The following is a 22,927-nucleotide window of genomic DNA, read 5'->3' as shown; positions in this document are numbered from 1 at the left end:
GTTCTTTTTAGTACAGAACCAACCTTTCTGGAGTGCGGGGTTGGCTTGATGTATGTTTTCCCCCTGGACGCGAATAATAAAGCAGATGTAATTGGTAACATATTGTGGACCTAACTGAGGTGTAATTTATAGCTTTATGGCTTTCATTTTGTGGTGCACTTGAGCAATATCTCTTCATACAAAATAAAAAGGGGAAAAAAAAGGATTGACGCAGAAGAAGGAGTGAGTTTCATCTCACGAAGTCCCCCAGAATGACACCAGAAGAACCAATCGCCCCCAAATTAAAGTCTGAGATATGAAGAGCAGCAGCTGCAACTTTCTGAGCACTGCTGTGAAAATCAGGATAATCACTACCATTAGGAGACAGACTTTCAACTGGTGCAAACTGGCAGAGCTCCAGTCGATATCAGCTGACGCTAAAAACAAGGTCAGCAGTCACTCAACATCATCAACGTCAGAAGGCTGCCTGTGCCCTCATTGAAACGAGTTGTTGTTAGGATTTGGTTCCCACATCAACAACAAGCCCCTCGCTGTCCTGCCACATTGTTTGTGCAGGAACAGGGTACGCTGTTACCCAAAAACAGGGGATTGGAGAAGGCAGCACAGACATGTGGCTACTGGGAGGGCTGTGGACTCCACTGCTGCCACTGCCACCCTTGTCAGAGGTCATATATAATTGTGAGAAAGATTTTTTTCCCCTATGAAAGAAGGATGAAATTTTCTTTCTTCCGTCCAAAATGATTTTTGCTAGTCTGAGGTTTTAGGGGACATGTCATAAGGAAAATAGCTCAGCTAGCTCTTCAGCATAGTCCGAAACCAAGAAATTACAGTCTGATTGGCAGCTTGGTGATGGGAAAGGAAGGCATCTGCAGCTAAGTCATTTTTATTGCAAATTTGCCTGTGCAGCTAATGGGAGAAAAACACAACCTTAAATTTCCCAAGGACATTACCAAACCGTGCTGGTGGCATATTCTCTTTTTTTTAAATTATCTTTATTCCATAGCAATAGTAGCAATAGTAGTAAATGTGAGTGAGTAACAGTCGGATGGCTTGTTACAGGGATCAAATTCGACAACGCAGCCTGTGATACAAATTACAGCTACAGACCTTTGGTTGTGTGAGGTTTGCCACGACCCAGTGAGGAGATGGGATGGCTGCAGGAGGGCAATGCTTTCTGGTCCAGCCCCGTGGCAGTGATGCTCTCAGCATCCCAGAGCTGGTGCTTGGGAAAGGAGCATCCCCACACCTTGGCCCAGGGAGCATGGGGCTCAGTTTTATACAGACCCTGCATGTGGTGAATCTCTGGGCAGCGAGCTGGGCAATGCATTAAATAAAATTGATAGTTCCTTTCTTTAATAAAGAGTTTTAGGGAGCCATTTAGAGCTCTCACACAATTGATAGTGACTGGATTTAATGGGGCCTTCCCCTGTCCTTGATGTGACTTAGGTAACTCTCTGCAGCATCCACATGAGCTGAAGTATGCAGCATGCAGTGAGGGGACGATGCTAAAATAGACCGAACGACTTTGATTAAAAGACTTGATTTTTTCTTCTTTCCCAAGAACTCCTCCCACATCAGCTTGCATTTAATAATAATTTAGCAGGTGCTATTTACAATTCAGATGGCCTTCTTCTGCGCGTGCACACAAATCCCGCAGCCACCTCACCAGGACTTCCAACAGGTTTCAGGAGAGCAAATGAGATGAAGTTCCCTATCCACCCACCTCACCCTAAAGGGCAAAAAATGCACTGTGGGGACTAAAGAAAGAACAGTTTGAAAGTCACTGATGTTTTCTTCTGCTTCACTCAGAGCACTTAGTACTGATTTATACAAACGGCCTTTGCAGTGGCAGGAGACCCAGCCCCTGCCCTGTATGAAGCAGGCAGTAAGACCTTCTGGAGTACCTGCAGAGCTGCCAGTGCACTGTAACCAGAGGCTGCTTGCTGACTGCTAGGAAAGCGACAGAGCCTGCTTGAAAAATACTGTAAAAAGCACAAGGCGTGTGTTCAGCATATAAATGATGCACACAAGACACTCCTGAAATAAATATCTTTCTCTTCTCCCCAGAGAAATGCAAGCCTGAAAACTCACATGCACACCCAGGTTACGAAGGCAATGAAAAGGGGATCTGCCAGGTATGCCTAATGTATTGCACCTTCAAAATCGCCATATCTGAAGCACAGTATTCTTCTTCAAGGTGGCCTCTGTGTGGCTGCTTTAGAGTCCCCAGTACCACACATTTCTGGAGTTTCCTTCAGATTGACATCCTTCAAGAGTACACAAATTCCTTGTGCTAATAATGTTTGGAGAAACCTCAAAGAAGAGTTCCAGCCCCAACAGCCTCAGCTCCTTCCTGTTGTTGGTGAGCAGATGTCTCAAGAGCTTTCATTCCAGGTGAAAATCCCTCTGCCCTTCTGCTCTACTTTTCCCATCCTGCTATTAAAACTGTTTCATCCTAATTGGTAGATTCTTAAATGCTTCAGCAGGGCATAGTGGGTCTCAAAGATGTGACAGAGCCTGCCACCTGCACTGCTCTGGCTTCATGTTGCTCTGAACTGCCATGTTCAATCCACATCCTACAGACAGGGGAAGAGCACTTTTCGACCCACAGAGTAGCCATAAATGCAATCAAATGATCTATTTGAACAACTCTTTCCTCCCACCTCCCTCCCACCTGCACAGTAGGTCTCACCACAGCGAGATGGCAGGGGACCAAGACCACCTTCACAGCCCTGTATCATCTGCAGCACCCTGTTTGCTGTTTCACAGTCTGCTCTGCAATTTTCCTTCTTAGCCAGATAAAAGCTAGCAACAAGGACCACCAGGTGCCAGCAAGCACCACCTGGACAGCAGGGTGGATGGCACCTCAGGTCTCCAGTGTGGGCATGGGCTGAAGGCTGGTGAGATGGTCTCTCACCCCTCCTAGTGAAAGATGTGCACATGCACAGCCCCCACAGGGGCAGCATCTCCCAGAACTATGGCATGGAGACTGTGAGGTGGAAGAGCTATGCATATAGGAGCACAGCCAGAGCTCCAGCACATCCTGTACAAAGGGATGGGGCTGCACCACTCCAGTTGATCCCATGTTGGAAGCTCAAACACAGAGGCTGCTCCAAACCATCTATGCCCACCACACCTGGTGGGTCACTGGACCGCGCTGTGCAAGCTGGATACAAACTGTGGGCAATTCAATGAGCCCACTATGCACCTGAAACACCAAACTCCAAGGAATTAGTGAACAGAAGCCACTGCCAATCACAGCCCTCCCTCTGAACCATCTGTGCTGTCTTTTATTTTGCCTCTGTAGACCAAAGTCAAGTCCCTGCAATATCAAGCTCTTCAGTGTTCATTCACCACAATATCACATCTTACCACTACAAACTCCACTCTTCCATATCCACACTAATCCACAAAGCCTTACTATTAGATAGCTTGTTATCTACGTTTCCATCACAATTCTTATTCATCCCTTTGATGTGGGTTCAGGTGCCCATGAGCCTGAGTAACAGTCTGTGGGCTCTTCTCACATATTCCTGGGTTTAAGCTTGTGAAAGAAAATCGGAGACAAACATATACACTTAGATTTAAGTCTTTAATTACACTTCACTGAAGGATTCTGTCGGGGTCACCTCCATCCCCACTTTAATGAATTACAATAATGACAAGAGATATTATAGATTTCCTCTGCAAATCCTGTGGCTAGTTTATGTTTCCCATTACAGTTAATTAATGACACAGCACCTGAGAACGCAGGTTAAAATATTCCTCACCAGAGGCTCTGCTGCCTTGTTATTTCCCCACCAATGCTGCAGCAACTGACCTGATGCAGAATTTGAGGCCTCGGTGTGAGAAGGCCCAGCAGTACGGTCCGTGCTACCCCAAACTGGGGGGATAGCTTCATGGAGTTAAGCCCAGCACAATCAGAGCAGAGGAAAGCTTTCTCTCCATGAACAGCCCTGCTTTGAGAACCTCATTCTGGAAGCCAGAGGTAGGATGAGGAAGAATGAAAAAGATCAAGACTGTGGGACTGCTGGCATCCCTGCTTAGAAGCTTTGTCTGTGGAAGGCACTGAGGAATTCCTATCACAACACCTTGCCAAAGAAGTTCATCTTCCCAGCTTCTTGCAGAGGAGCAGGCAGAGGTGAGGCCAGCACGTGGCTCCCAGCTGGGGCTGCAGACAGGGTGATGGGACAGCCGTCAGTTCGCATGCTCAAGGAGCAGGACCGTGGCGACATTTGCAGCACTGCCCTAAATGATGTTTGGCATGCTTCCATAATCTTCCGTAAGCCTCGGCCAGCTCCTCCAGGCATTCAGAGAAGATGGGAGGGAAAGCTATCGAGGAATGACAGAATCACAGAACATCCTGAGTTGGAAGGGGCCTACAAAGATCACTGAGTTTAAGAAATGTTTTTTGGCTTCCCCACTCTGAAGACAAAATGGTGTCAGACGAAATTGACAGCTATTTGGATTCATGTGCGAAGCAGGACTTTTTGGCAACAGCATATATGTTCTGGTCAACCTTCTCCCTCCCACTGTATGGCCTCTGTGGAAGGAGAGTGGAACAGTAACCACAGCATGTCTACAGAACCTGAAGTTTCCTATGGAGAGCTCTGTAAGATGGACTGAGTAGTAAATACATAACTTGTATTGCCTTGTACTCCAGCTTAACATGTGTGCAGGCCCATACTTTCAACCTCCAAACAGATCTGTAATATGAGAGTCTCTGGGTTCTTACAATCTCCATCTCTGATTACTACTTGCTGACAGAGCTGCATCCTGAAAGCAGAACTGGAAATAAGAAGATTCTCAATGTGACTCTGCTTTCCAGGCGGTGTGGCTCACATCACTCAGCTGGGTCACTTCAGTTTCCATCTTCAAAACAGGGGGTGACAACATCACCCCATCTTACAAAGGAAACAGAGGACTGGCTTCATTTCCAACTCCAGTTCCCTACTTGGCCATCACCTATATTAGTTTCCAAAAATGGGTGTTGGGGGCCCTGGAAAAGGGACCAAAATGAATCAAGCGTTTCCCTGTGTGCTGCCTGCCTTCTGCCCTACTCACCCAGGCAGCACTGGCACACTTGTGGCTTCCCTCAACATCTACCTACTGGGAAGATTTGGTTTTTTTCCGCAGCTGCTGCCTCATCTGGATAAATTCCCACCTGTAAATATTAGCTTTGTAATGTTGATGACTCCAACATGCCCACAGTTTGATGAAGCCACAGGGAATGGCTGGCACCTTGCAAACTTGGCTCAACAGAAGCAACTCTATTTGTGAAGGCAGGACATGGACAAGGCTTGTTGGAGTCTCAGGCTGAGCCTCTCACTCCCACAGGATTTTTTCATAAGTGTTTCATTTGCAAAGAGGCAACTGCATGACATTCAGTGCTTGCTTTGTTTACGAAATCTGAAACTCAGATCAAGCACTAGCTGGGCTGAAAAGGTCAGTTTGCCTCTTCACAAAGTCCCTCCCTTCATTTCATTTCCATCAGGATAAAAACCTGTTGGAGAGAAACAAGCCTCTGGTGAGGTTTGGATGCAATACACAGGACCTAGGCTGCTAAGGAAGATGAAGATGCAAGAAGAGTGGTGGGGAACTTGGGCAAGGAGCTCTGCTGCATCACAAAATTGAGGTAGACAGATTCAATGATCTCTTGACTATCCCAAAGCCAGGGTTAACTAGCCCACCTTGCTTCTGCTGTAACGTCTCTTCCTTTCAAATGAGAAAGACCAAAGACATGATTTACAGCACACTGCACTAAGAGCTATGGGGCATTTCAGAAAATTAAAAAAAAAAAAAAAAAAAAGGCTACTGCAGGTTGATTACTCGACCAGCATTTAAATTAGTTACAACAGTTCAGTACATAATCTGTCTTCCACAGGAACAGTAACATATATCCATCCAGAAAACAGCCCTTCAGTTCTGAAAGAAAACACACCTTGAGCATTAGTTTTTCACCTTGTCTTCCAGATTTTAGCCTCTTCACTGCTCAGGGTTAAGAAAACCTCCCAAAAGTGAAAACAATGGCTGAACAGTCACAAATCATTTTGCTGTTATCAATGGCTTTTTGCTTTGCATTCTGAATTGGGAGTATGAAACCAAAAATGTACAAAATGGCAAGGGTTGGGGCCTCCAGCATGGCTCAGAAGCAGGAAGGGCAGATGTACGTGGTGGGCCTGAGCTGCCAGGCCCAGCCTAAGACTGGTGGGGAAGCACTAGGTTTAGGGTTTGAATGTGAACTCTTTCCTCCTCAAAAACCAATTCAGTCATCTCTTTACTTCAGACAGCATCTGAAAAGTGTAACCCTACAGAAAAGTGTCACTTAATTGTCTCCAGCTCTTCTATGCTGAGAGCACCGAGCTGTTCACAACGAAGAAAGTGACACAGGGCCACGGTGCTCTCCATGACGACACTCAGCGCTAACAAGCGTATCCTTGGGAACCCTTGTCATCATCCAGGAGGCCCAATGATTTATTCTGCTTTATTTGAGGCTGCATTGATCCCCGTCATACGAAACACATGACCACTCTCCAACACACAAGCACATGCTTGCACTTGAACAGTCACAGGACAACCCATTGCAGGCAACGAATCTCCTTCAGAAGAAACAAATGAAGCTACTCCACTACCTCACGCAATCCCAAGGAAGTGCTTCTGGACATCTCCCTGCTTCACTCTGCTGGCAGAACCTGCCCCACATTTTTACAGCAGCATTCCCTTTAAGCAAGGTCCAATAGGTCAGGGTCAGTTCAGTGTGCAGAGAAGAATCATGTCGGGCTAAGGATGGCTAGCCTGGGTGATGCACAAAGCTCTTGCTAACACAGAAAGAAGACCTGATTTAGGCATGGGGATAAACTACATAAAGCATTTCAGAGCCTTGAAGAGTAAAGATCCAGGAGCTCAGGAGAGGATATCTGACTTAAGAAAGAAACATATAAGGCCCTTGTGTGTGATGAAGAAGCTCAGGGATACCAGTAACTGCCTACACTCCTCCGTCAAAGCTCTGAAATAGAAGAAATCAAAGGAAGCCATTAAGAGAAAGAAAACAATAAAAATCTCTACTGGTACCAGCAGAACTCCCTATCTACCATCAGTCTCTCCCCCAGGATTCTCTTTTGTGTAGAATATGATTATTTATTGACATATTTATTTACTCAGCTTTACAGTGTTTAATGCCATAGCTGTTAGGCTTTTTGCACTAGCAAGACTGAAAAACGATGAGGAGGAACAAAACTGAACTTGGAGATCCAGTATGACACATACCAAATGCCTTCTGCAGAGCATGCTACAGTTGTTCTGGGCTAGAAAAGGGGACTGACCTTCAAAAGCAGGGCCCTAGGCTAAGATAGCCCCACCATCAGACTGGCTGTACACATTCCAGTCAAGAAAAAGTAAGCATATGATATTTTTGGTGGAGTACAGTGAAAGAGAACCCTTGATGTAACTTCCACTTGGTGATTTACAGATGCTAAACGGGGCCATGCAGAGACAAGGGCATCTGAGCATGCCTTAACCCACATAAAACTGCCTACACTGGTCACTGCCAGTAACTTCTGAGCGGCATTCATGGGCACAGCACAACAGCTGAAGCCAAACCTACAGAATCAAAAATTCAGGTTAGAAAGAATAGTTACCTACAGACAGGTGGGCTAGCTAAACAAAGGTGCTGTCAGACCTCCTTCTCATTCATGGCCCTATATTTCTGAACTGACATATCACTATGTACTTTGCAACAGAGTGTTATCCAATCTCTTCCATAAGCATCTTCTTTGCACTACCACAGCTGTTTCTGCAGCCATGTCCTTTTAACCCACAAAAGCCAACTTCTCCTTTTCTTATAGCAAAGAAATTAGAGAACTTGGGCTAGACACAGTGGGACAAATTCAACATCATCAATGCAATGCTGATACCACAGCCAAGTTGCCTAGTCTCACCTACTGTCTTTGATCAACAGTGAAAACAAAGTCTGGCCAAACTGAGTCACAAGGAAAGAAGTTTCTGGGAAAGCAGTCTCTGCACGAGTTTCTCAGAAGATGAAAATACACTGCTGATTCCACGGATCCAAAAAACAGATCAGTAAGATCTTGTGGTCAATCACAAGAGCTTTTGATAGATCCATGAGAACCTTGGGCAATGTCTTATGTCTAACACAAGAATGACTGGAGAAAAAAACTGCCTGAGGTGGACCTGTGTTGCTATAGCAATTATGAGAATCCCATGTATCCCATCCCCAAATCAATGATGAGAGGGAGTAACTGCCAGAAACAGCTAAGGGAATTTAGTACCACAAGCCCTGTGAGCATTCATGAGGCTTTGTGCATTCAAAACTCATGGAAAAACTTTCCTAAAACAAATATTCCTGTGGGTGAAGAGACTGGAAACCAGACTCATCAGAAATATATCAACTAGGAAAAGAATTTCAGTGGGAAGGGGGCCAGCCTATACCCCACTTAAACACCCAATTCATTTGAAGTTTGCAGCACTTCTTCATGGCCATAGTCTCTGGGTTTGGTTATTATTCGTATCTGAAAATAGCCACACTTCCCTCTTTAGTCTTCCTGGGCTCATGGGAGGCTGCAATGAGTCACCAGAGGACCAGCTGAGTCATCCAGCCAAAGCTTGGGGAGAGATGAGAAATTGGTCATCACATCCACAATTAAAATGTGGATGACGGCAGCTGTCCTAGCAACCAACCGTTCATGAAACAGCATGGGCTAGAGAGCCTGGCCACTACAGCTGTTGTTTTAAGCTAGATAAAAAAAAGTCATAAAAGAAACCAGTACAATGCCAAACAAGCACTGACCATTGGTTTTGCACCTGACACAAGGTCCTTCTCCATTCAGCTTCCCTACCCCAGTCACATCAGGAAATAGGGAGTTCCTTACTTCAGGAGTTCCCTCCTTCATCTTCCACATCCATGGCAATTTCTAGCTGGTTTTCAGACTTCTACACCTAAGTCCCAGTTCATTTCATTTCTTTAGCCCATCAACAAATCTCAACCAAAGCTGTTTCAGTACACACCTACCTGAGGGCCAAATAGCTGTGACCTTTAAAGAACACAGGTCTGTAATTCATTTTGATGTCTATTGTTTTCAGAATGAAAGAGAGCAGGGCAATTGCTTTTGTGCACAGAAAATGTATTTACCTAACAGGCTTTTTATGGTGATCGCAGAAGTTTTTTAAGTTCAGTATTCAGGACCCGGGGAGACTGTTAGCTCACTCAGTGTGCACAAAGCACCACAACCTCACATTTCAGCATCCAGCAGATGATGCTAGTCCCAACCTACTGCCCAGCCCAATTGAACATGCATCATCCAGCTCACACCATCAAGCATGTCTCTGACACACCTGCATGGATAGAAGTGCAGAGTGGAACCTCAAGTTCTGCAGTGCCAGCCATGTAAGTTTAAAATAGACACATTCATATCAGTGCCTACAAAATCAGTGTCCCACGACACAGAGCTTGTCTTAATCTCTGTTCACATTTATGGTATTCTGACAAAAATAGAAAAAAAAAGATACAGCTGAGTGACAAAAAATCACTGGGGGCTATGGAAAGCCCTAATATTAACTATTATGGAAATATTTACTTCACAGAGGAGACAAATAAAAGAGGGAAGATGTAACTCTACAGCAAAATGAATAATAGGTAGATCTCTAGGGAACATCTGTTCTCCCGTGTTGTCATGGAAGAATAACACTGACTTGAAAGGACTGGAACACATTTCACAGCTGCTCGGGGAAACCCATCTCCACACAGCTCACCATCGCTCCCTCAAATGCACTGCCAAAGCTGAGCAACCCCAGAGCTTTATGGACAATTCATGGGGCAAGTGAACAGTGCATGGCACTGAGGGCCTGCATGTGAGATGGCACCAGACTTCCATGAAACTGTTCTGTCTTTCCCAATCGTTGATGCCACTCTTGTTTTTTCTCAATCCTTCCATCCAGTCCAACCCCTGAGTTTCAACAAGGCTACAATGCACCTGTGCCTCCACTTTCAGCCATCTGTACCTTCTCTCCTTTTCTCTTTATCAAAAAAAGAAAGAAAAGTAGAGTCAAGAGGTTTGGATGGGCATTGGCAAGCAAAGGACCAACAAGCCAGCGTAACATCGGTGCCTTAGGGAAGACAGGTGTCAAACAGCAGCAGGTATAATGGGACATGTTCTTTTACAGGCTCAGCAGTAGAGACACTGAGCTGTTAAAATGAAATGATAACATAACTCCTGCTCTGCAGGGACAGAAAATAAATATGAAATTGGATCCTTGCAGCACCACTAGATGCCCAAATTGATCCTTGTGCTCCCCGCTCTGCTTGCTCCAAGGAACAGGCTATTCCTGGAGGAGCTCTAAAAACTAAAGTCCAAGCAAGTGTTCTGACAACCCCTCACTTCCTGAAGGCATCACAAGAAGCTCAATGAAGAAGCCCCCACACCTGGCACTTTTGGGTCCCAGCACTAAGGGCTGCTCCTGTACCAGCCACGCACAGTGCAGTAAGCAGAGTTTGTGCCTCAGCACATGCAAGCTACAGTGAGCTTGTCAGACTGCGCAAGACGTGAATCACAGGCATTGCCACAACAGCAACACAGTGTGCAGCCTGCAAAACAAATAAATCTGAAGACATCTCAAAACACAGATTTAAGTAAAAGGCTACTCTCCTGGAGCTGCCAGTATAGTTACACTAAAGGGCTTGCCTGAAAAACTATAACATATATATATATATATACTCTTCTGACTTGTGATACTTAAGAAATGCTTCCGCATGGGAAAAGCAAGAGCAACACTCAGGCTTTTCTCATGGGGCACTCAAACCCTGACCAAAAAGACACCTGGGATGCTGGAAGTGAGAACATATTTGTAGCAAAGGCTGCTCACTGCATGCAGAGGTTGCTCAGGGTCTTCTCCAACATAGCAAGAAAGCTATGCTGGAGAAATAGCAACACCTCTTCCTGATCATGTCCTACCACAGTCCTCAGTGAACTCACAAGGCTGAAGCATGGAAGTAATTCCGCAAGCATACCTGAATGGTCTCCATGGTGCCCCTAGCCTCCAGGGGGCCAACTTTGGAGGGGATGTGAGACAACTGCTCCATCTCCATTTATGCTAAGCCACCAGGAGAAACCATTCTTCAAGGCAGTCAACAAAGAGACCTGTCACTAGTAATGAGTGGATGTATATGTAAACTTGTATATTGCAGTAAAGTCAGTGAGGCTAGTGACCATTTCACTGTTCTGTTTCCGTTTTTTAATCATCTCTCAGTGTTACCTCTTAGGCTACAGTCTTCCCAACTCTGGCAGACATGCCTCAACTTCCAGCTTGTGACTGCATGACTGTGACCCAAGGAGTGAATTAGGCAGGCAAAAGCAATGAGGAAAGGCACAAGGCCAGTTTCTTTCTCCTGGAGGACCCAGGCCAGCAAATTCAGCTTTTCCAGGTTAAGACAGTGCCTGCATTAGAAAATATTCTATAAATTCTTCATTTAACTGTTCCCCAAAGGCAGCTGGCTAGACCCTCCTGCTCCAGGCATGTGGGGCTGCGTCTGAGTTTAAGCATATCAATTGTCTTGACTGACTGCAGCAGGACAACTCATGCATTTAAAGCCAACCACATGTGTAAGTGTTAGCAGGATCAGCACATTAGTCATCTTCCCTTGTTTTCTGCAAGGGGTTCTGAGTAGAAAAAGAAAAACATAAAAAAAGCAAAAACCCCCACAAAACTTGTCGATACAGTTTAGATCCCAGAGTCATACTTGAAGCTAAATTAAATCCCTCTCTCCCACTCTCCCATTTTTAAACTGAGTAATTTTCTACCAGTTAAGTCTGTTGAAGCATTCAACTGATTTAAAAAAGAAATCTCGGGGTAGGGATGGCCTAGGGAACAGATGCTAACTCCACAAGCTACATACTCACAGAAGGCCCATGCAGACATTCCATAGGCTCTCCAGTCCTGCATTTTGCCTTGTGGACTTGCCCTTTACTTCTCTCCCCACGACCAGTAGCACGCACATTCAAACACACTCTGTGGAATCACAGAGCTCATCTGCTCCTGTGGCACACTGTCCACCTGGAGTGAAAAATCCGCTTTGTAACACGTTGCTGCTGCGGCCAATGGTGATGTCACAGACCGAGCATTGTGAGTTCAGCTGGGGAAAAAGCAACGGGAACAGATGAACTCCAAAAATAAAGATATTGTTTTGATGTAAACAGCCTTTGCAACAAGAAAATAACATTAATAGATATAAGATAAATTGCTTTATCTAGGCAGAACTCTCAAAGTCCCAAGTAAGCACTGGAAGGTTTTTTCTTTTATTTCTGTTAAGACATGCAGCTGTATTCACTTTCGAAATAAACATTTTCTACCCCTTCTTTAATTTTGTTTTTAATACCTTAATGTCTCATCATTGTCCCAGAATAAGCAAACATCATCACTGTGCAAAGAAACAAACTCAGGAAATAACACTGTGTGTTTCCAACATGCTCCATAAATCCACAGGCAGCTTGCAAACGCCGTCTGGATTCCTGGGTGAGTGCTGTTGTTTTTCATAGAAGTCACGTATTAATGCATCTTGAAAAAAACCTTAGCCCCATTCAATTGCAACCCTTCCACCTTTACACTGAACACCAGAGGTTATAATTACACCCAGGAGCAGGAATAAATTAAAACAAGTGCTGGTGCCACCTCGTACTCGTTTTCTCAAAGAAAGGTGATCCCTTCTACCGTGTCTTATGCGCTCTGACCCAACTCAGAACAGGTCTGGCTAGTGGCAAAAGGGCAAAGAGCAAGTTTTCATGATACTTTTTCAGACATCAGAAATGGAAAAGTGCACTCCCTGCCCCAGAATATAGCAGGTCTTCAGAGGAGTCATCACCCTCACCACCTCCCTTCTGCTGCTCAGAATCTCTTGGCTCTGGGGCTGTGCAAGCTCTGCAATGGGAGCAAGGAGGTAGGGCACATGCATGTCATGGCTTACAACCTTACCACCCCTCCATCACAATGGTTATTTGCGAAGCAGCAAATAGTAGCAAAGCCAGCATCCTCCTTTTAGGGTGCAGAATGCAGGAGGTCTCTGCAGAGAAAAGACTCCAGCCCAAAGCCGGGTTTCCCTCCCTGGGATTCAGCCCTAAGCACAGGTACAGCTGTGAGGTGACTGAAGATGCCCATGCCAGTGCTTGGTCTCTTTGTGCTGGCACATGCACATAGTGCTTGGACCACAGACCCCTCACTCCTTGCTCTCAGGGCCCTCAGCTTAAGCAGAATCATCCGCTCCACCCTGACTTCACCTGCATGGTTTCAACAGAGCTGGGTAGGGCTGAGAGATCCCACCCAGATCTCTTGCCATCATAAAGTTTGAGGTGAAATGCTGCCCTGTGCAACAAGAGACATGATGAAATAAACACAAAAATAAAACTCTTTACTCAGAGAGTGGTGAGGCACTGGAGAAGGTCACCCAGAGAAGCTGTGGGTGCTCCATCCCTGGAGCTGTTCAAGACCAGGCTGGATGGAGCCCTGGGCAGCCTGTGCTGGTGGGTGGTAGCCCTGCCCATGGGAGGGGATTGGAACTAGGTGAGCTTTAAAGTCTGTTCCAACCTAAGCCTTTCTGTCATTCTGTGATACTATAAAGTTATATACTTAAGTTCAAATGTGTGTCTTTTTCTGGATGAGTCAATAGGAGGGAATGTGAAAAGGATCTGCTATTAAACAAAACAAAACAAAAAAAAGCAAGCACAAGAAATAGAAAGAGAAACTACAATTGCTTAAAAACAATTGCCTAATGCTTGAACAGCCATAATAACCAGCCAGTACTGGCAGACCAGTGTCAACATTAACAAACCTTTGTGAAAGCTCACATAGAGAAGGGAAAACACTGTTAGGACCTCCTTTATCAGCTTCTCAGAGGACAACACAAATAATAAGCAGTTCCCTCCCCAGTGTAACCTAACAGCATCATATCTTTACAAAAAAATGATGCTTGAATATTCTTTCTGAAATATACACTTGCTACGTACAGTCAAAATTAAAAGAAAATACAGGGCATTTTTAAGAGAAACTCCATGGGGAAAAGCAACTGCAAAATAACCAAACATCAATTATGAAAGCCACATCAAGAAGACATACATCCTAGTTTGACTCACAGTGCAGGCAGAAAGCAAGCAAGACTCTTAACTTGTAACGCTCAGTAAACATGCTTGGGTACTGAAGCGTAACCCTTTAAAATCGGTGTGTACCTATGTACCTCTTGTCACATCACAAATCCTTGCTCTCTGCACCCATCCCATTCACAGCACCAAAGTGTTCAGCTCACCCTTACGCTAAGTCAGTGCAGAAGTAGGTACAGGCCAACTTCTGCTGCAGTGTTCATCTCAGCCTCCCAGTAGCTTGGTCATCTGTAGTGTGATGATGATTTCTACTTAAAACCCTCAACCACAGCATCTCCTCCCCTGCTTTTGCCCACTCACAACTCCAAACTCACAACAGGCTGTGGGCAGTGCTATTTCGTTTTACCTGAAGAAACACATATGGGTAGAAAGGCAAAATATGAAAAAATGAGCAAAAGTAGGGGGATTTGGGGATGGTTCTGCCAATGATTCAGTGTTGGGTCATTTGCCCAATGTCAGTCTTGTGTATGTATGAAAATTTCTCCGGAGCAGGACCCAGCAGAGGGAAAACCCAGAACTGTGAACACCAGGGTAAAATCAGGAAACCCACAAGACCCACAGCAAAAAGCAAGGGGGTGATCTCGTCCCTATTTAAAACAACTTTCAAGTCTGTTGGTTTGTGGCATTAATGTTTAATGGTACACAGAGTTATCGTAGCAACACAACATAAACTGAGCACTTCTCACAAGGGAAAAACGACATCTTGGTTTGTCTGCTTCTGTTTCAACCTCGACTTCTCTTTCTCTTGAGGATCCACAAATGCTCCAATTCGCAATGCCTGGACACAAGGCTTTAGCAGGAATACTCTTCTCTGATGGCCAATGGCAGAACATATTTCCCTGTCTCTTCTTCCACAAACAACAGTTGCTGATTATTCCTCATGCCCACTCCATGTGACAGACAATTACACAGAAAACAAAACAGGTGAAAGCAAGATTATTTAAAGCTGCTAATCAAGAATGCAAGGCTCAGGAAACTTCAGTTTTATGGCTGCCTGTGCAACCTTCCTTCGTCCTCTTTTTCCTGGGTATTGTGATAGAGCTGTTAATTGCATAATAATTGCAGGTTATTTTTCTACAGGACCTTAGCCTCACCCAGTACACAGGATACACGGTGCTCATTTCGTGAGCAGCTTTTCAGTATTTCATCCTCCCTGCATCAGTTGAGGTGTGGCCCCAAGCCTTGTTTACCAGGTACCAGTCAAACTGTTCTGCAGACGGAATTAGTAATTTACTCATGGGCTTTCCTACCATATGCATCATTAGAGTAACTGAATGTTTCACAAACATGAAGGAATGTATTTTCACAATGCCCTCATAAAGTAAGACTCTGCATTATCCATATGGCATGGGCAGGGAATTGAGGCACAGACAGATTAACGTGAAAAGCTTCTACTAATTTTAACTGTCTAACTGAAACTCTTAGGTCCCAGTTCTTCAGAGATCTGTTTTATCTGCTGCGGATGAGGCAACAACAATTTTCTGTAAGGCTTAAAACTTGTCCACGTATTGGCTAATGTTCTTGAAAACTGCAAAAGGTGTGCCTCTGATATACAAACTGTAGACATTTCCATGGGGCTGTTAAGGCGAGGATTGTCTTCTCATTTATTTGAACATTTTCAGTTCTTAAAATTCAGTGAACATTTCAATAGAGTTAGGAGTCTGCTCTTTTCTAACTACTCAGTCTGAGGTTCTCCCTGAAGGAGGAAGGAAGTTGGGTATCAGGCAATGTAGACAGGAGTGGTCATAAGTTGGATATAGAACAGATGGATGGACAGTTATCACAGGCAAGGACTCTTACATTGCTATCTATCAGTCTTTCCTGATTAGTTACAGGGAGATTCACAAAATCCTAAATAAAGAACCACGTGAAAACTTCAGGCAGTGATTCATCTGTGTTAAAAGCAGCAAAGGAAGACAGACAAAAGGACAGACAGACAGACAAAGGAAAATAAAAATCATTCAATCCATGGTACCATCCTTCTTCAAAGGAACTATGAATTATTTTTAGGGAGACTTTTGTAGAAGTATAAAATCCAGCCTTCTAACTGCTCACTGCATTGGATGGAAAGAAATAGAGTGGGACAGCATGCAAACTGGCAGGAGAACTGCTTGCTCCCCCACCTTGTGAACATGCAAGCACAACCCCGGGATAATTCCTCATGACTGCTCTTTGCCACCCAAGCTGTATTCCTGGTGAATGATGTTATAAGCTGTCCCTCACCCCTGGCACACACCACATGCACACAGAGACGAACACAGACCCAGTCTCTCTGTCCTGCACTGAGAACTCTTGCTTTATATCCCTGCTCTTCAGATAGTAATGTCTTCTGACTGCATGAGCATTGACTAATTTAGTATTTTTAATTACAGAGGGATTTACAGCACTGCACTACAGCGCTCTCCTTTATTACACCCACTGTTTCTACTGGATCTGGATACACTCTACGTACAAAGTTGTACATTAGACAAATTACACCGCACATTAGGTAAATCTCTCTAGAAACAGGATTAGAGGAAAGGCAAATCTTCCCCATTTCTAGTGTATAAATTAATATATCTGAAATCAATGTGAAGGAAGCGCTCCATGCCAATTTATGAAAAACAAAGATAAACATTCTTTGCAAGGAATCAAGTTTATATAGGAGATGCACTCTTTTTCTACTATTTTGCTTAATAAATAAAACAGCTGGTCCGAGGAATCAGGTCAATTGGTGTCTGGAAAAAGCCCCACTAAAGCTGCTATATAACCTAGTTTCTCAAGCTGCATGAGGCATCCTAATTTTGGAGAGGCAGAAGTCCATGAAGAGAAAGCCCGTACGCCTCAGCTTATGGCACTTGGGAGTTATGGAGTCTACGTATCCCAAAAGTAGCAGTAATTGAGGTATGCTGCAGAAAGATAAAGAGCTAGGCTCTGAAGGAGCAAAACAAGCGCACCTGATGCATTCAGATGTATGTGATAAATACAGATAGTGATCTTGGGGATGTTGATTTGCGGTCACCCAACATGAGAGAGTGGGAAAGAGCACAGTTTCACATGTGCTCAGGCTCCCTCCAAGCCAGCCCACACACACGGCTGCCACAGCAGGTGACATCACCTCTCCTCATAGCGCACCATGGCCATGAGATGCCATCTCTCCCATATCACACGGGAGCATGTATCCAACAAAAGCCACAGATGGGCACAGAGCATATTCCAGGCCCTGCAGTGAGCTGTGGCCCCAAGAGTGATTCCCACCACTCTCCCTCCTCCTCACCATCACCCTTCTCTGGAGGGCTGCAGGTTTTCATAGCCTAGTGGCCAAATAACTGCAACAGGTCCCTCTTAAGCACATAAGAGAAGGATGGCAGCAAGGAGCAAAGCACCACTCTCACGAGGCAAGTCTAAACCTGAGAACTCTCTGCTGGTTATATGACATACCCTCACTGAAGAGCTCTGGTCACAGCCTGTTCCATGCCCACTGCCGACTGTCCCTGACCCCCAGCTGCCCTCCCCTGACAGCTCCATGCCGTTCCCTCAGGCCCTGTCGCTGTCACACTGAGCAGAGCTCAGCGCTGCCCTCCGCTCCCTGTGAGGAGCTGCAGCCGCCATCAGGCCTCCCCTCAGCTCCTCTGCTCTGCACTCTGTTGCTCTCTGAGCAACCACAGGGCCCTCAGCCGTTCCTCACACACCTTGCCCTACAGACCCTTCTTCATCTCTGTAGCCCTTCTTTGGATGCTCTCTAATTACTTTGTGTCCTCCTGTTGTTGTGCCCCAAAACTGCACCCAGTGCTGGAGGGGAAGCTGCGCAGAGCAGAGTGGGACACTTCCCTTCCCTCACCCAGCTGGCTGCGCTGGGTCCAGGGTTTGGTTGGCCCTTTGGGCTGCCAGGTTACACTGCTGTCTTTCCACACACATCCTATAGAGACAAAGATGGAGCTAAAATAAAAAGTGACTTTCCTGAGCTTAAACAGCAAGGCAGCAGCAGAACTGGGAAATGAAACCTCCTGACCCACAACCCTAGGTTTTAGTCTCCTAAATAAGAATTCTCTTTCCTCATTAAAAAACTAAGAATGGGAGGAGAGAGAGGAATATTCTGCAAACGCACTGAACTTGGCCCTTAGAGGGCTAATGATATGAAATACTTCTTTTCTCCTTCTTACCTCCATTTCCCCTGATAAGGTTACTGTGACTTCAAGGACTATTCTTTTTTACTGGTCTATTTTCACTTAACCTGTCGGCTTGACATCATTTTCCTTCTGCAGCTGGAGACTGCTGTTCCCAAAGAGAAAGCTTCCTCCTTTCCTTCAACCTATCTGATTGTCCTCCCATCACCCTAGATGGAGATCACTCTGATTTTTCTATCACATTGAGGTACACCAAAGTCCTATCTGCTGGTCTCAGCCTGCAGTAAGTGAAAGCCTAAAAGGGCACCCTGGAGGTAAAACCTGGTTGTTCTCTATTAATTTTTAATTTCAATAATGACTCCAGGGAAAGGAGGGAGATATAGGTCAGAGATTTAGGGGGCTGAGTTGTAACTCAGTGTCTTCTTTCTCTTTTTTTTTTTCCCTCTCTTTTTTTTTTTTTTTTTCCCACCAAATTCAGAATTAGAGGGTTTCCCCTCAGTATTTCTCATTTATTCCTTGAACATTACAGGCATTAGTCAGCAAACTCCTGCTATTTCTTCAGCAAGCCCCTGACACTTGCAGACTGACTAATCCCTCTCTCTGCACACTTTGGCTCCAATTTCATCTGTTTTTCTCCCATGAAGAATGGGACTCCACATTACAGGTATGGTAGTCACTCCAAGGTACACTCCTACTACCCCACAGCCCAATATCGTTTGATGCACACAACTGAAGAGCCAGGCAGGAGGTCACAGCAAGGCCTGCGTTCAGGTCACTTCTTAGATTAGAGTAGTAGCATCCATAATCAGGGAGCAGTTATTGCCTAAAGCACAGGAATGTGGAGGATATCATGTATGAAGATCCAAGGATCTTCATGTCCTGGGATATCTGCTGGCAGGCCAGCATGAGTCACTTTGCCTCCAGGTGCCTTTCCTTCCCATGATGAAGATCCTCTGTCCTTGCTGAGGTATATGATGCCTCAGCACATGCAAGGTTTCTGTTTGGCTGCTGAGGTACGAAGACACGGTGATAAAAATACAGCTTCTTGTGACTCAAGGCCACCTCATTAGAGCATGACAGAAAGCTCCTGGTGTCCAGGCACACTTGCACAAGATGTCCACTCACAGACACCCTCACAGGGGCCCTCGTATGTAACTAAGGCTCATGTAAGCACACCCACACACCTGCCCACACTGTAGGTTTGTTACATCCACCTTTCCAGGTGATGCCGACAGCACACAGACCACTCTCCCCCATCTAGGTTCAACATCCAAAGAGGCTAGAGCCTCTAGGCAACCCCTCAGGGCTAGATCATGTCCTCGGGCTACAGCAGGCACTAAGTCCCACCCCAGCAAGAAGGACACACAACCAGAGCATTGCACATCAATAAGAACTGGCTGGAAGGCTTGCCAACTTGACAGCACACAAGTTCATTGTCTACATGACCCCCACCACCCATCCCACGCCCCCTGATACCTGGATGCCCATTCTAGAAGGGTCTTCTGCATTGCCATGTAAGGAGGTAACAAAACAAATTGCTGGCTCCAGTACCACACTCCCTCCTGGCGGATCTGTTTCTCTCTTCTTAACTGTTTCCAAGTGCCTGAGTGTTTTATAATCCCCACTGAGCAGTCCTTTAACTCCTTCCTCACTGAGCCCTTCCACCCTTCCTGGTCTGCACTCTCCTAAAAGGCAGAAAAAGTCCTTTAGGAGGGCTAGGGAGCACAGAAAGCAAAGGAGGGGGCCTGAATCAAAGAAGGAACAACAGAATCAGATTGGATGTACAAAAGAACCAGTACATTACTCATATCCCCAGCCTTCACTTACGCAGACAACTGAGTCTTCTATTAAGATTTTTTTTTTCTTTTTCCTATGGACATTTATGTACAGTAGAGGCTTACTTATTGCTAATCTCCTCTTGCTTATTCATACCATGAGGTCATACGTTTCTGCTGGTAACACAATTTTAAATGACACAGCAGCTCATTCTTTGAGGTCTGAACTGAAAGCATTTTCTTAGATCATGAGCAAATATGAGTAGATGGCTTCACACCCAGTGTCACCACCACCCTGATTCAGGCATATTGCAAAATCCTAGCAGAACTGAGTGCAGGTATCGCTTTGCCATTGAAAGGATCTTGGACATCTCAACATGGGACTGCATGAGGAGCTCAGGCAGAGGGACACAGGACTTTGAAATAGCCCTGAAGTGTACCAGTGAGAGCCACACTTGCTGTTGGTGTGTTAAAAGCTGTGTAATGTACAGCTCTATTGTGTGTGTGCACAGCTCTAAGTGCAGATTACGAGGAGAGGGAGATGCTTGGCCTGAGATATGAGCAGACCCACGGGACACGGCTGCCCACAATAACCACAACGTCCTGCAGGTTGCTCTGCATCAAGTTATGCTGGTAACACAGTGTAGGGCAGGATCAGTGAAGTGATTCCACAGCTTTGGATTTCACAACCCTGATGACGTGCAAAGTGATGTCACAGAGAACTCCGGCGCATACTCTGGTGCTCTTCTGAGAAAATGAATGAAGAAAATGGAGAGGAAAAAAAAAAAAAAAGACACAGTTTTCGTACATCCCCTTGCAGTTGGGAACTCAACACCTGCAGCTTCTGCTCTTCTCTCAAAGCCCATCGCTGCTTTTTCCAGAGTCTCGAGGTTACCCCAACAGCTAATATTCAAAAGTTTGCCAAGGTATCTTTTTCCCTGACAAAATGAGCTGTTCTGTCACACAAGGCTGGGCTGCAGTGCTCTTAAAAATGGCTCTGCTGATGTTCAAAGGGAGCAGCTTGCTGTGCAGAGGAGTGGTAGAGTTAATAGTAGTAGGATCAGCACAGACTCCTACCCTGCCATCTGCCTTCAGCTCAGCCAGGCCTTCTGCTGAACAGCCAACACGGGCTGGGGCAATGGGAGTGAGAAGCAACTCAGTGACATGAAAGACTGCCTGGGTTAGCTGATTAAGAATAAGATTCAGAGCGCAGGAATCCTGTACAGTGCTGATACTGACTCAGCCCGGGGATTTCATGGGGATATTTAAGTCCGTTTTCTCCAAAGAAGTCTTTTATTTGGAGCAGGTGGGCGTTTGCATGCTTGCCTAAACCAGCCCCAGGAACCAATGATCCTAGAAACAGGGGTCATTTCTGAAATTGCTACGCTTTCTTCTTTGGTCACCCCCTGGTAGAAAGTAGTGATAAATAATATTTAACTGCCTCATTCCCCCTGACACATTCAACTCCCTCCCTTTTATAAAAGTACATGGGAAATGCAGGAAAGCCCACTGGAATGCAGAGGCATCCTCTCACAACTGTGGGTCACTGATCCCCTTCTGCTCATTTTGTGTATTTCTCCTTTTAAGCATTGACCATGGTCAGCTACAGGCTGCTCCCGCACCTCCGGACTGACAACTGCCTCAAGAGCTTTCCCACTTTTTTCTGCCTTCTCTTAAATAATAGAAAAAACATTTAAAGCCTGCAGATTGCCTCAAAGTAGCAAGTTGCTGACCCGTCTCCAAAGTCTTCCTTGCCAGTGCAACCATCAAAAAGGGGGGACTCAATCCCCATGGGAGACAGTTGGGGCAAAACAGCTTTGTAGACCCATAACAAAATGCTGAGATAATCTCTGATATCGTACCACTCCATGGTGATCTGCTACAGCAGTCTAATGAACTGCTCTGGTTAACCTCCAAATCCGGACCCAGGCATCCACCTTCCTGAAGACAGGCAGGAGAAGAAGCGGGAGAGTACAGGTGTGGCTGAGAAAAGGAAATGAAAGGAATGGAGAACTCCCTCTCCCACGTACAGAGGATGGAAAAAAAAGAAGACAGCGGAGCAAAAAGCCTGGACCTAATAATGAAAAACAATAGCTTGTCATTTATTTTCATATCCCCTTGCTAATGCTGGAATAATGCTAACAGTGGAATTTTTATGGCATGCATGTCATGCCTGCAAATACCAAGTGAATTACTTCTCAGCAAGGCTATGGGCTATGGCACTGAGCAGCACATTCGTTACAAGTGATTGGATGATGAACAACAGTTCCCAAATTCCTCCTTCACAATGCTACTTGCATTAGTTGTAATTTAATGAGAGAGAAAGAGACAGAGAAAGTTTTGGCTCAAACCACTGAAATAATACTGCCTGCTGCTGCTTCCCACTGGGTCTTGTATCAACTCACACCACTGCCACTATCTCCACCTCCTCCTCCTCCACTTCCTTCAGCTCCTCCCTTTTCACGCCCATCCTCAGGTGCTAAGAGCAGTGTCATGAAACCCATCAGCATGGCAAGAGAGGGTGTCAAGAAGCCCCAGCGGTGGTGATCACTAGCAGAGTGTATTCTTGCTGGCTGAAAGGCAGAAGAGGACACAAAACTGTCCCTTATCTCCACAGATGGCAATGGGCTAAGGGAGAGGTCCTCTAACAGGGAAGGTCTTCCTTTTTCAGGTAGGTTTGTACCCCTCCCCCCCTCCCATATTCAGGGCAGAATCTGCTCTCATTTCTTTGTCCCGGGGGCAAAACACAAAGAGAGGCAGGAGCACCCTGCATTTTTCTGTTCTGGAAAGAGCCCAACTAGCCAGCATCGCCTCCCTCTCCTGCAGCAACCTCGCCACATAGCCCAACCCTATCACTTGACAGGACATTTATCCACCAGATGACCCT

The 22,927-nt window shown here is 45.5% G+C and overlaps 1 protein-coding gene across 5 annotated transcripts in view; it reads right to left on the bottom strand.

The window, feature by feature from the left end:
• Positions 1-22,927, bottom strand: part of HIPK2 (homeodomain interacting protein kinase 2) — a 120,722-nt gene that overhangs the window by 85,182 nt on the left and 12,613 nt on the right. For 4 of the 5 annotated variants that reach the window (XM_042838131.1, XM_042838135.1, XM_042838132.1 and 1 more), the window contains exon 1: positions 11,913-11,961. The exons of the other annotated variant lie outside the window; for it this stretch is intronic. In XM_042838131.1, the coding sequence (XP_042694065.1) occupies positions 11,913-11,955 (43 nt within the window). In that variant the 5' untranslated portion in view covers positions 11,956-11,961. Of the gene's footprint in view, positions 1-11,912; positions 11,962-22,927 lie in introns of those variants that run through there. 5 annotated transcript variants of the gene reach the window in all.

The sequence above is a fragment of the Centrocercus urophasianus genome, unplaced genomic scaffold (assembly GCF_019232065.1).
Source record: "Centrocercus urophasianus isolate 14NV4802_14NV808 unplaced genomic scaffold, USGS_Curo_1.0 seq_73, whole genome shotgun sequence".
Lineage (NCBI taxonomy): Eukaryota > Metazoa > Chordata > Aves > Galliformes > Phasianidae > Centrocercus > Centrocercus urophasianus.
Note: the sequence above shows the minus strand (reverse complement) of the source record. Positions and strands in the feature narration are given on the sequence as shown.